The sequence below is a fragment of the Poecilia latipinna genome, unplaced genomic scaffold, assembly GCF_001443285.1.
Source record: "Poecilia latipinna isolate Pla-1442-1.1 unplaced genomic scaffold, P_latipinna-1.0 Scaffold26, whole genome shotgun sequence".
Taxonomy (NCBI): Eukaryota; Metazoa; Chordata; class Actinopteri; order Cyprinodontiformes; family Poeciliidae; genus Poecilia; species Poecilia latipinna.
The window spans coordinates 633055-646042 of record NW_015112642.1 but is presented as its reverse complement, the minus strand read 5'-3'; the positions used below and the strand labels follow the sequence as shown (position 1 = coordinate 646042).

The following is a 12988-nucleotide window of genomic DNA, read 5'->3' as shown; positions in this document are numbered from 1 at the left end:
GGCGGGCCGGGGGCCCTTTTTGTCGCTTAGAATTTTTTTTTTTTTTTTTTTTTTTGTGGTGCAGATTTGGCCCTTCGGCAAATGGAGTCGCTGCAGATGAGACGGACACTTTTTAAAGTAATCAGGGAGAGATTTCCATATAAACTTTGTGTAAGGACACAAAGTTCTTACAGTTTTTAAAAGAAAGCCAAAAACAATTCAACAAAATGGATAATAATTTGCTCAAAAAGTAAAATAAATGTACACATTCAGGGAAATTTCATTCTAATGTTGGTTTTGATAAAAAACAAAAATCTGTTCAATTTATTGTTGCGTAGGTAAAGGAGGAAGAATTCAGAATGATATTATTGTTTTGTTTTTTAATTGGGAGAAGATGCTGATTTTGGCCCCCGAGGACTTTCAACATGTGGATTTTGGCCCTCGGTGGAAAATGTTTGGACCCCACTGCCGTCACAAACTCGCCTTCATGAAAGCTGGTGTGTAGGCATCAGGTTCTACCGGACCGTCATAACCCGACTCCACTCGTCTGGTCTTTGCTCTGAGAGTTTTGAACCCTCGGCTCTGAAGCCACACTACGAGGAGAAAACAGAAACGCTAAAATGTTAATCCATTCATGGCCTCTGAGTAGAGGTTAAATGTAAGTGTCTCACCAGGCAGCAGCTGGAGTTCAGAGCAAGCGTCCCGAAGAGGGCTGTGGTACCGACGGTGGAATAACGGAGAGCCATGACCCAATAGTCTTTTTTGTGAAAACCCTTTGTGTAAAAAAAGAAATGTTTCAGGGGTTTTTCTGGTGAAATAAAACAAAAGAACAGCAGAGCAGGTTGATCTTCTCACCATATTTGTTCTGAAAGAAGCTGTCTGCAGAAACGTGGCTAGTCTTCCATATTGAGGTAACGGTGGGAGGTTCTTCAAGACTCGGTGGGGGCAGTAACCTGCTGACCAGCTCATTCAGCTGACTCCCCTGGACCTCGGAGAGGCCCAGATCCCTCGGCTGGCAGCAAACAACAGCAGCAGTGAGACAAAGACACACAAAAACAACAAGCCGTGCAACTTCCAGGAGTTTTATGGGCCTGGTTTCTTTGGATTAGGGTTGAAATGGACAATTCAAATAAACTCTGATCACTAAATCATTTTAATATGCTTCAGAATTCATAAAAAATCAAAATTTTGGCAAATTATCCAAAAAGTGTTACTCATATTGTGGATTAATTGAGTACAGATTCAGCAACTTAAACCATTTATTTCTGTTCGTTTGAATTATCATCGCTCACAACTAATAGAAAAAATGGCAGCTGGACAAAATCAAGGCTCATTAGATTAGATGTGGTTGGGCCATCATTCAACTATATTTACAAAGTAATGAGGAATAATGTATTCAGCTGTTTAGCTTGATATTTAAAGATATTGTTTTGATTTTTTATTTATTTTTGTTAATTCTCCTTTGTTTTTCCTGCTGTTGCAGGGCGATTCTGTATCATGAATGTGCTTCTAATCGCTTTCATTTGCACAAAATTAAGAAACTGTGAGCAAATATTGCTATCAGTTGCAACACATGTCTATTTTTGTGTTTCCTCTCATCTGGACTTTCATCACTCTTTGATCTTTAGCGTTTTGGGGGAATGTCATATTTGGTGAGAGCATCTGCTGCTGAGAAACTCTGTCCAACTGGCTAAATATCACAGCAAATGTCCCTGTAAAAGAAACATTAATAACTTGTCGCGAGTACTTTTTGAACTGCAACCAATATCTTGACTTAAACGATCAAGATGCACCTACCTCTACTTCTAATCCTACCTTCTTCTTTAAATCTTTACTTACTTGATTAAAAATACTTTTTGATACATTGTGAATGTCAGGTACTCCTATCACCTCTTTCAGGTATGACTTGTGCTCCTGTCTGAAGTCTTTGTGCAAAGAGTGGACTGAAGCTGTAGCTGAGCTCTTCAGCGAGTGGAGGGTGTTGAGGACCTGGCTGAGAGGAACCACCATCTGAGAGAGCATGAAGACAGGACAGTGAATAACACGCTTTCCCCACATGTTGATCCACGGTGACCCGCTTAACCTTGACTTTATTTATAGCCACTAATCGATCATAATAGTTAATATGTAATAAACTGGAAGTAGATTCAGCTAACCTACTGACAGCAGGTCAGGATTATGTCAGTTTCAGTCACATGCTTCTTAAGTACTGAGACTGTCTGTACCGACACGTTTACATCAATTGTTGTAATAGCTATAATATAGATAAAAATGAACAGCTGTTAACAGTCGAAATGACGCAAGCATCGGCTCATGTGGATGAAATGTAGCGTTTACGAGCTAAACCCTTAGCATTAGCCGAGTCGAGTTGTCATTGGCTAAGAACAAAAGTCACAACTAAAACAAGCGTAAACATAGGCGTTTACTGCTTATGAATGACTTTAATGTTTTTAAAACAAGAGTTAAAGTGACAAACTGAAACTTTTGTCGGATACATGCAGACAAGTTAATCATATAATCAACCCGCTTCTCAGTCTGTCCGCTTACATACCTGCTGTGGCTGAAATGACGTCGACAGAGAAAACATTTTTCTCCCGTAAGTATTTGCTAGAATCTGTCTTCGGTGAGTTACAATGAGAGGACAGAACCTCAATAAAACGTTAACAATCAAGTCCTGCTCACAGCGCTGTCCTTTTAGCTTCCCCCGTTACACAACTCTCAATAGTTACACAACTTTTCTTTTAGCTAACATCGGGAAATGGATTCTCCCCCCGGCATCTGATGTCAAATGGACTACAAAATGACGCAGATCAGTTAACACTACCAGGAACGAGTGGCGTCCTTGCCTCGCCTGTTTAAAAATGACTCTACTTATTTTGAAAAATGATACGTAATGAGGATATTTGATCAATGCTTGCGTTCTTAAATATCAATATAAAATCTTTAAATCATTGAAAATTTTTGTTTTGCTGAAAGATTTTATACAGGCAGTTTTTTGAGTACCTACACACGTCACAGGACCCCGTGACAGGCAGGGAATTCAAATATTCAAAACAAACTCCGCACTGTTTGTTGTTCTGCCATGGTAGTGTTTACGCTGGACTCGCTACCGGATTTTAAGTGAAATTATTTCATCGTTAGAATGGAGGTAAAAAAGAAGCACAAAGTTGGTTCAAATGTAAAATCAATGGAAATACCGAGGCCTCCTTCGATCGATGATTTCACCGTTTTGAAGCCCATCAGCCGCGGCGCCTTTGGAAAGGTCTACCTCGCTCGGAAGAAGAGCAATGCGCGCTTATACGCTATTAAGGTGAGTCGATACACCTTTAGTTAAATTTTATTACATTTATTTGGTAGTTTTTTGTATGAAAATTGGATAATATTATCTTTTGTCGTTGTAGGTGATGAAGAAGGCAGACATGGTGGATAAAAACATGGCGAGTCAGATGAAGGCAGAGAGAGACGCCCTAGCTCTGAGCAAAAGTCCCTTCGTTGTTCACTTGTTTTACTCCCTCCAGACTGCAGCCAAGATCTATCTGGTAATGCTGAGTGAAAGAGTTCAAAATAATTTTTATTTAAAACATCTCTAGTGGACTCAGTTCAGTTCTCTTTATTAACCTCGAAGGACAAAGTGCTTTCATTATTTAGTCATTATAGTGCTAAATTTACATCTTCAGGGTTATTCCAGGTATTATTAATAGCATCCATCAATCCAGTCATTCTCTATTAGATAATCAGGAATATGTAATGGTCTCACACACTGTTTTGTGAAACCAGAACATTTTATTGATTAAGCCAAAGCCATGAAAAATACAATATATTGCCAAAATATTCAGACATTTCATTTTAAATTATTAAATTATTATGTCTAATCACTTACATGGCTAAAGGTATATAATATGCCTTGGTATGCAGCCTATTTGTGCAAACATTTGTGAAACAATGTGTCGCTCTATTGCACATTCGTGCAATAATTTCCTTCCTACTAAACATTCCACCGTTGGTTATTAGCCATATCCTAACAAAGTGTTTGTTTTATTGATCAAAGGTGATGGAATACCTCATCGGTGGGGATGTGAAGTCTCTACTCCATATTTATGGATATTTTGAGGAGGACATGGCTGTGAAGTATATCTCTGAGGTTGCGTTGGCTTTGGACTACCTTCACCGCCACGGCATAATCCACAGGTAACAGGCTGTGCAAGAAGATGTTGATGTTTTATCACAGCAAGTGATCAATGCTCATTGTGTGATCTGATGCGCTCAGGGACCTGAAACCAGACAACATGCTCATATCCAACGAAGGCCACATCAAGCTGACAGATTTTGGGCTCTCAAAGGTCAAGCTTGACAGAGGTAAACAAGGGTGAATTCACATCAGACTTGTTTAGTTTGCTTTAATCAAACTGAAGTGTTTTTGCCTAGAAAGTCAAACACACAGTTTATTTGTGGAGGTTTGAATGCATCAGTGAACTCTGGTCCACCTAAAAACCTTGGTCTCGGTTCGGTTGAAGTGAACTCTGGTGCAATTTGAATGCATATGTGAATGTAAGCGGACCAGAGACTCCTCCAACAGCAGGAAGCAGACTGTAGCACAGGGCATTCTGGGTAAATTGAACCAACATAAACGCAGCAGTCCAACACCAGCTGGAGAAATGGGTTGTGGTCTTGTACCAAAGACAAAAGAGAAATTGTAAAACTGCTAAAATCTGACGCTACTCCATTTTTGTTTACGTCTCATGAAGAAGGAAGTTGCGTTCATGTCGTCTTCAAAAGTTTTTGTATAATTTTCTTCTGTGGTTCTTGATGCAGCGCCATCACAGGCGAAGAGGTTTTTCAAAGAGTTTGGTGAACCGCATCAGCTGAAAATGTAACAAATGTTGCAAATTTTGTCCCCATCCAAAACCCTAAACCTGCAACCATGAGCTGCTTCATTGTTATTCACTTCTTAATCTGTGTGTAAAACAGAGCTGAGTCTTATGGACATCCTCACGACTCCATCTTTGGCGAAACCGAAAAACGACTTCTTCCGCACGCCTGGTCAAGTTCTCTCTTTGATCAGCTCCCTGGGATTCGTAAGGATCGCCTAAACCATTAATCAGAAAAGGTGATCGGCATGAATGTGGACTCTAAATCCTCTGTTTGTTTTTGGGATCTGCAGAACACGCCGGTAACAGAAGGGAAGCGGCACTGCAGCGCCTCGGTTGTGTCCAGCCCGATGTCCTGCAGCAAAGTGAAGCAGAAGAACAACTCGCTTGGTTCTCCTGTGATGAACAACTCAGAACAGCTGTTTTCTCCAGCTGACTACCTTTGTAAAATGAGTATGAAATTAATTCTAACTTCATTTAAATTGTTTCTCTTCTGTGGAAAAGTCCCAGATCTTAACCACAGTCCACATATTTTCAAAAGAGTTGAGGTCACAGCCCTGTTTTATTTATCTATTGTTTATTTCTAATATTGTGTATATATAATAAGCTTAAGTGATGAAAAAAATCTCCAGAAGGTAAAACGTTAAAATAAGTGCAGTTAACATGACTTTTCTTCCCATGGTTTATGTTAACTCCTGCAGGACCTAACACCAGAGTTTTCAGTCCTCATAAACTGGCAAAAAACTTGACTCCCAATTTGCTGAGGAGCAGCAGAAAACGGTTTGAGACGATGAGCCCCGGAAGCACCACCGACACCGAGGGGGGTGTCAGTCCTTTGTGGGAGTGTGAGGTCAGTGATGGCGGAACAGCAGCAGCTCCAACTTCGTTTGCTGCTAAATTAAACAGTTACAGTTTCTTCTTCATTTAGAAAAGAAACAGAATATGGTGTATTAGGACCATCAGAGATAGAAACAAATGAGTAAATGTAAAAGACTCATATTTTGAGATTAATCTAAGAAATCTAGAAAAAAAAGACATTTCTGAGTTTAAAAGTGAAAAATATTCTACAAAACTCAAATTTTGAGATTTATCTCAGGAAATTTCTAGAAAAAATTTAAATATCTGGCTTGAAATGTCAAAATATTCTAGAAAAAATGTGGAAATTTGAGAAATTAAAAGTTGAAAATTTGCTAGAATAAACTCAGAAATTTTGAGATACAGACATAGATATTTCTGACAAATTAAGTCAAATGTTTTATAAAAAAAAACAGAATTTTTCTAGAAAAGTGAATTTCTGCTTTGAAAAGTCAAAAATTATTAGAAAACTCAAATTCTGAGACTAATATCAGGAATTTTGTAGAAACTTGTAAACTTCTGAGTTTCAAAAGTGTAAAATTTTCTGTGTTTTCCTTAAATAAACAAAATCAGACAAAACAACAACAAAATAAATAGAATGACCAGAATTTTCGATTTTTTTGAAACTCGGAAATTTAAAGGTTTTTTTGGTGGGAATTTACTCCTTTTTTTTCTCTCTACAATGGACCTAGTACTCTAAAATAAATGGATAAATGTTCTTCTTTCTTTAGAAAGAAAACGAGCAGGGGTCAAGAGGATGTGGAGTTTCTACTAAAGATGCCCCTAATCTGCCCAAAAAGTCCAGCTCTCCCATCAGGAAACGTCAACCGTTGTCCGCGGTTCGGCGCCATCTTGAATCAGAGCGAGATAACAGCCAGCCAACAGTTCCCTCCTCTGTAAAGAGGACATTTTCAGACATGAACCGAAGTCCAGAGCTGCTGGAGACCAGAGCCAAGAAGACAAACGCAGAATACAAGAGATTCTTTGAGGTTCCCGACACCGCTCTGAGTCACACTGGTCTGACTGGGACGTTCTCCACCATCCAGATTGGCGACTTCTTGACCACTACAGGAAACATGGCGGCGGACCACTGCGACCCGAGGCGCTCCAGCCCAATCCCCGTCAAAAGTCTTTTCAGTGAGCTGGAGGAGCCGGCAGAGGACGTGTTTCAAGACGGAACTAAAGAGCCGTCCCAGTGCAGTTTCACGTCCCCGCTGCCGGGGAACGTGGACGTCTGCCGGAGCCTGAGCCTGGACTCTGACGGCTCCATCCATGAAACGTCTCTCACCGTTGACTGTAACGCTTCTCTCCAGCCAATCAAACCAGAGGAGCACGAGCGGCGCTCCGAGTCGCCTCAACGGACTTTCCCCGTCACCATAGAAACGCCCAAACTAGTCGAGTCCGACCTGAGAGGCGAATTCCTCCATAGCCGAATCCATGACATGTCCTGCAGCTTCTCGCAGTCTCCGTCCTTCCTAAAGCCACGGAACGTTGTGGTTTTCCGCAGCTACTGCAGCTCCATCAACCGCTCCAACACGTCCGGGGTTTCCAGGCTCAGCGTGGGCTCCGTGGAGGCCATGGACGTGTCCGCCGCCGCTTCCTGTCACTCTGCCTGCGGCACGGCAACGCCTGTGCAGCGGCGGCGAAGCTCCAACGGTTCCGTTAACCAGGTCAGTGTTCAGGGGTGGAGGCCGAAGAATGTAATTTTAAAAAATGTATCTGAAATTTTTTTTAAAATATAAAATGTAATTTTAAAAAAAGTTATTTAATTAATTGTATTCTGGATTTTTTAAATTAATCTTAAGTTTCGTATCTTAATTTATTTGTTTGATCTTTCTTATTATTTATTTGACCTAGATTTTATTTTAATTTTGAAACGTTTTTAAAATTAAACATATTTTACTTTTTAAATCCTTTTTGCGTTAATATTTTTGAAGTCTGGATTTTTTTTTCTTATATTTTTATATCCCTGCTTTGGTTTTTATTCATCTTGGTTTAATTTTTTATTTAGTGCTTGTGTTGTGGGGTTTTTTTAAATTATGTTGTCTTTTTATGCATTTTGTCTTGATTAGGGTTTTTTTTCTCCTGCCATTTTATTTGAAACTTTTGGTGGTTTTTATTATATTGAAAATTTTTATTTCATTTAGATTTTTTTAAGGATTAAATTTTTTTTAAAATGATGTATTTTCATTTCATAATATCTTAATTTCTTTTATAAATCATTACTCTTGATTTATTTATATAGATACAATATATCAAACAAATTAAGATTTAAAATGAAAATACATTAAAATCAAGACTAAATAAAAAAAATCAAAGCCACCAATTCAAAACAAAATGAGAATATGAATATATGCTTACATGTAAAATAAAAATATAGCATTTGTATTTCATATAAATATTTTTCTGTTTTCCTTTTTTTTTTTTCAGCGAGTTTTCAAAGGTTTGCTTGACTTTACAGAGTTTTGAACCATTTTTTAACTTCTCTTTTCCTCTCACATTAGACTCCACAGCCCATGTCGACCTCTCACACCCCTTTCCGGACTCCAAAGAGCGTCCGAAGGGGCGCGCTGCCTGTTGAGGGCGCTCCAATTTTGGGAACTCCGGATTATTTGGCTCCGGAGCTTCTTCTTAGAAAACCTCACGGTAAAAGAAGGGAAAACTTTAAAATCAAACAAATCCGCCTGTAATGTAATCGCCTGTCAATTGTCACTGTAGCTCTTGTGACAGGCGTTCTGTTTTAGTTTCAGGAAGTTCTCCGTTTGGTAAGTTTATAGCAACGTTGTTTCTTGCAGCTTGCATGTTGCCCCTGCCAGGCTGCTAATACTGTTGTAGGAAATAAACTGATCCTACCCCCAATTTTCCCATTCCCTCCGTTTCTGGATTTGCAAACAAACTGGGATTGATTATTGATTGGGACTGAAGTTTCGGATTGGAAGGATGAAAGTGGGTTGTCTGTGCAGTTAGCATGTTAACAGCAGGGGAATCTGGAGGCTTTTAACTGGACAAACTGGTTTCTGCTTCTGAAAAGCTGCTTGGGTCAAATGTTGAAACTCATGCAGAAGTTGCAAAACGGTAAACTCAGTTTATTTTTATTCCGATTTCACATGAATAATTCAGAATTGCTGTGATTTATTTTTAATTTTCTCTGTTATGCCAACTTTTTTTTTTTTTAACCCGATGGACATTTACAGTTGAAACCAGATATTTACTGAGTAAAAAGACAAAAACATTTTTTTTTGTAGTCTGAAGTTAAATCAAACTAAACTTTTCTTGTTTTAGCTTAGTTACAATTACAATTATTTGCTAAATGTGAGAACATATTTTAATTCAAGGAAAGTTTAAAAAATGTTCTTGCTTTTTAGCAAATATAAATAATTTTGGTAATTCTAACTAAGCTAAAACAAGAAAAGTTTAGTCTGATTTATCTTCAGACACAGAGAAAAATGTGTTTTTGTCTTCTGTGTGTGTAAATATCTGATTTGAACCATATTTGCATATAAAAGTGAATAATTAATGTGCAGTAGTGTCAAGGTGAACCTCTAACATAGTCCTTCCTGCTTCAGCCACTGCAGCCCAATCAGGTCACACTAACAGGAATCACAGGGGAAGATGCTCGCCTGTTAGCATCTACCTGAATCCTCATTACTTCCTGTTTGTTTCTGGCCAGACTGCATGGTGGACTGGTGGGCGCTCGGCGTGTGTCTGTTCGAGTTCCTCACCGGAGTGCCGCCCTTCAACGACGAAACTCCCCAGCTGGTTTTCCAGAATATTCTCAACAGAGGTCAGTTCAAATACGACGGCGTGTTAGGGATAAAATCGAGGAGGAAATTTCCACCAAGAAATTTTGAGATTAATCTCAGAAAAGTTTTAGAAAAAAAGACGGGAATTTCAAAGTTTGAAAAGTCAAAAATTACTAGAAAAAAACTCAGAAATTTTGAGATTAATCTCAGAAATTTTCTAAAAAAAAAAAAAGATGGAAAATTTGAAAAGTCAAAAATTCTAGAAAACTAAAATTTTGATGTACTAGAAAATTTAAAAACAACTTGAGATTAATCTCAGAAATTTTCTAAAAAAGAACATTTACATTTCTGAATTTGAAAAATCAAAAACTTGCTTGAAAAAAACTCAGAAACCTTGAAAAGTTTAAAATCTCGCAGAAAACATTTGCTAGACCGATATCCCTGTTGTTCTAGTTTAGCCGCTTGCTCTTATTTCCAGTTTAACTTGTGCATTTTTAGACATCCCTTGGCCTGAAGGAGAGGAGGAACTTCCTGTAAACTCCAGGAATGCCATAGAGATCCTGCTGACTATGGACATGAGGAAACGCGCCGGCCTGAAGGGTAAAAATCGCACTCTGCCGGAAAGTTGCAGGAAGTCGGAACATTTGCCTTGTAAACCTTCAGTAGGCCATTGCTTTGGTTTATTTTTTATTGTCTATGTAGAATTTCCTTTTAAATATTTTCCAGATCTTGACAGGTTTGGAAAAAGAAAATGGAGCGTATAAAAATATTTCTGTATTTGAGATTTTCCCCCCATCCTATGCTATGAAATTATTTTAAATTGGGTAAATATTGCCTGCAAATGTGTCTGAAAATGCATTATTAATCTATTAAATTTTTTACTGCAAATAATCTGAATTGGTCATGAAATTAACTTACAGCAGCTTAAAATAGTGACATAATTATAATTTATAATGTGAAAATTACGTCCTGTAAAGTATGGAATTATCTTTTTTTCATTTTCCAGGAAACAATAAATTTAATTATGGGAAAAATATATTTCCCTATTGTTTTTTGTTTTGTTTGTTTTTTCAAGCGTAAAAGTCTATTAATGTTATTCACATTTATTTATTTTGAGATGTTTCCTCTTTAATTTGAATCAGTTTTAACATTTCACTCATCAATATTTAGATTTTTGACTTCCAGACTAACTGGACAGTTGTTCAAAAATTAAAAGGGAAGCTATTTACAACTTTAAATTCTAGTTCAAGTGGACCTTCAACCGGGTCTAAATTTGTCTTGAAAAATTTATCACAATATAAGCATTTCATGTCATTCGCTATTATTGATAAATTCTGTGCTTTAAATATCTGTTTATCTTATTTTATATCTTATTTTACATTTAAATATCAGTTTTATAAAAAGTTTTCACTTCACGCCGTTTTTTTTATTTTTAAGCAGTTATGAGGAACGGTGGCAAAACTTTAAACTGCTGCTGCACAAGTTACTCAACAGGTCGTTGCTAGGCAACCGCAATTGGCGAGGCTTCAAGCTGTTGCTAGGTAACCAAAGAGTGAATGAGTGAGTTGATTCTACCAACTTTGCTTTGGCTGAAGTCGATTCTGGGTCGGAGTTCAGCGAATATTCGATATATTGAATATTCTATCAGATGTACTATCTATTGATATTGATCACGTGTTTGTCCTGATTTATTGTTTAATGGCAAAAAAGATACTAAAACTACCATTTTGGGGAGGTTTTACCAACAAAATAACAAAAAAGAACCGTTCACTTCCATCCTTTATTTGATCATTTTAATAGTTGTTGGACCTGATTAGGTCAGTCTACTGATGGAAACACATTTCTAAAATAGGAAGATAAATTCAGCTTTGTTGTCGTTTTTTTTTTTTAATGGTGGAAACTATAGATGCTAAGACCAGGCTAATAAAAGCTGCCTGATTCTTTTGTTGTTTTGTTTGCAGAACTGAAGCGCCACCGCCTGTTCGACGGCCTGGACTGGGACAACCTGCAGGACCAGCCGATGCCGTTCATACCGCAGCCGGAGGACGAAACCGACACATCGTACTTCGAGGCGAGAAACAACGCTCAGCACATCGCCATGTCTGGCTTCAGTCTGTAGCCTCAAAGCTTCGTTTGGTTTTATGTCTGTTAAACCACACTGATTTAAGGGTGTAGCAAAATTAGAGTCGCAGACGGACATGTAAACGGTTCTGATTGGTTCTCTGTTCACTGGTTCTTTTAAAAGAAACTTTTACACATGTGCAATCACTGATGCTGTATGATGTTGAGAGGAAAGTGTTTTAAAACTTTATTTGCTAAGAAGTCTTAAATAATGCTCTTTGCTTGCTAACTTTATCATCTGCAGGTTTTGGTGTTTAGTTTCTGTTTTCTCCTCTGCCTCTGTTTTTCTGTGCAAAGGTCATGACCTGCGGGCCCTAAAACCGTTTAGGAGTGCAACAATACTAAAGAAAAACCTACTCATATATTCATAAATGTTTTAATGTATCAATTTCTGTGTTTATTTTGTCTGATTGTTTTAAGATATATGTGGCGTTTTGAATTAAAACAGAAATTTCCTCCTTTTTCTGTGTTTTGATCTGATTTCTTCTCTGCTCCCTGTACTGTTTGTACACTGTTTTATCTTTTTTAAAGGGACAATGCAAATAAAATGTTTGCTACATGATCTCCGCCTCGTATATCTAACATTTTCAATAAACGCCAAATATTTTACATGCTGCACTTGTTTCAAGTGTTTCAGAAACCGTTCTCTTTCCTTTCAATGGAAACCAGAAACAAACTCAATTTTATGCAAAGTTGATTCAAAATCTTTTACTAAATAAATGTAAAGGTTTAAAACAAGAAGCTAATTTAGAGCTGCTAATAAAAAAATGGGAAATTTGTTCATTTTATACACAAGTATTCATGCTGCGGTACAGCTGTTTGCACAGGAAGTTAGAAAAGTAACAGTTTAACTTTCCAATGAGCAACTGCTTTAAAGCTTGTTGCTTAAAGGAACTCTGAAATAAAAACACAAGATGAGCGAAAATTTTAAATATGAAGGCCAGGACTTTATGCTGTGGAAAAGGACAACCTAAAAAAATGAAAATAAAATTACAAGAAAAAAGTCACAGTATTACTAGTTTATTTTGGTAATACTGTGACTTTTTTTTAAATTTGACTTATTCTCATATAAATTTGTTCTTGAAGTTTTACATTATTCTAGTACGACTTTATTTTCACGACTTAATTCTCAAAATTTTCTGTTATTCTAATGTCTTTTTTTTCTCATACTAACTATTGTAACAATGATTTTGTGAAGTTTGATATTCTCATTTTATTATGACTTTGTTCTCATAATACTGATTTCATTCTCAAAATTTTACTTTATTCTCTTATGACCTATTATTGTATGAGTTTATTCTCATAATATAAATTTATTCTCATTTTATTGTATTTTTTTAGTTTGCCCCTAATTCTGTCATAAATTCTGTACAGGGTCGACTAATAACCAGATATTCAACTAGTTGAGCTAGTTTGGTCAAA

At 37.3% G+C, this 12988-nt stretch overlaps 2 protein-coding genes across 4 annotated transcripts in view; one reads left to right on the top strand and one right to left on the bottom strand.

Annotated features, from left to right (window-relative positions):
• The window catches only part of LOC106951264 (ATP-dependent zinc metalloprotease YME1L1), a 14599-nt gene extending 10491 nt beyond the window's left edge, over nt 1–4108 (bottom strand). For 2 of the 3 annotated variants that reach the window (XM_015038678.1, XM_015038686.1), the window contains exons 1-5: nt 2531–2774; nt 1870–1989; nt 835–991; nt 651–752; nt 463–572 (exon numbers count right to left, since the gene is read on the bottom strand). In XM_015038678.1, the coding sequence (XP_014894164.1) occupies nt 463–572; nt 651–752; nt 835–991; nt 1870–1989; nt 2531–2566 (525 nt within the window). In that variant the 5' untranslated portion in view covers nt 2567–2774. Of the gene's footprint in view, nt 1–462; nt 573–650; nt 753–834; nt 992–1869; nt 1990–2530; nt 2775–4039 lie in introns of those variants that run through there. The other variant, XM_015038696.1, reaches the window with a different exon arrangement.
• Nucleotides 2991–12126, top strand: mastl (microtubule associated serine/threonine kinase-like). Its single transcript, XM_015038666.1, has 12 exons — nt 2991–3289; nt 3381–3518; nt 4028–4167; nt 4247–4335; nt 4948–5054; nt 5141–5300; nt 5549–5697; nt 6434–7372; nt 8207–8348; nt 9373–9486; nt 9944–10045; nt 11407–12126. Exons 1-12 carry the CDS (start codon nt 3122–3124, stop codon nt 11562–11564), a joined length of 2406 nt encoding a protein of 801 aa, XP_014894152.1. The 5' UTR covers nt 2991–3121; the 3' UTR covers nt 11565–12126.
• Nucleotides 12127–12988: the final 862 nt, after the last annotated feature.

What these genes read in the sequence shown, in the direction of transcription:
- mastl (XM_015038666.1), top strand. Translation starts at nt 3,122, where the DNA reads ATGGAGGTAAAAAAGAAGCACAAAGTTGGTTCAAATGTAAAATCAATG. An exon ending in TGACTACCTTTGTAAAATGA is followed by an intron (nt 5,301 to 5,548) that starts GTATGAAATTAA and finishes TAACTCCTGCAG; the next exon opens with GACCTAACACCAGAGTTTTC. An exon ending in GAAACGCGCCGGCCTGAAGG is followed by an intron (nt 10,046 to 11,406) that starts GTAAAAATCGCA and finishes TTTTGTTTGCAG; the next exon opens with AACTGAAGCGCCACCGCCTG.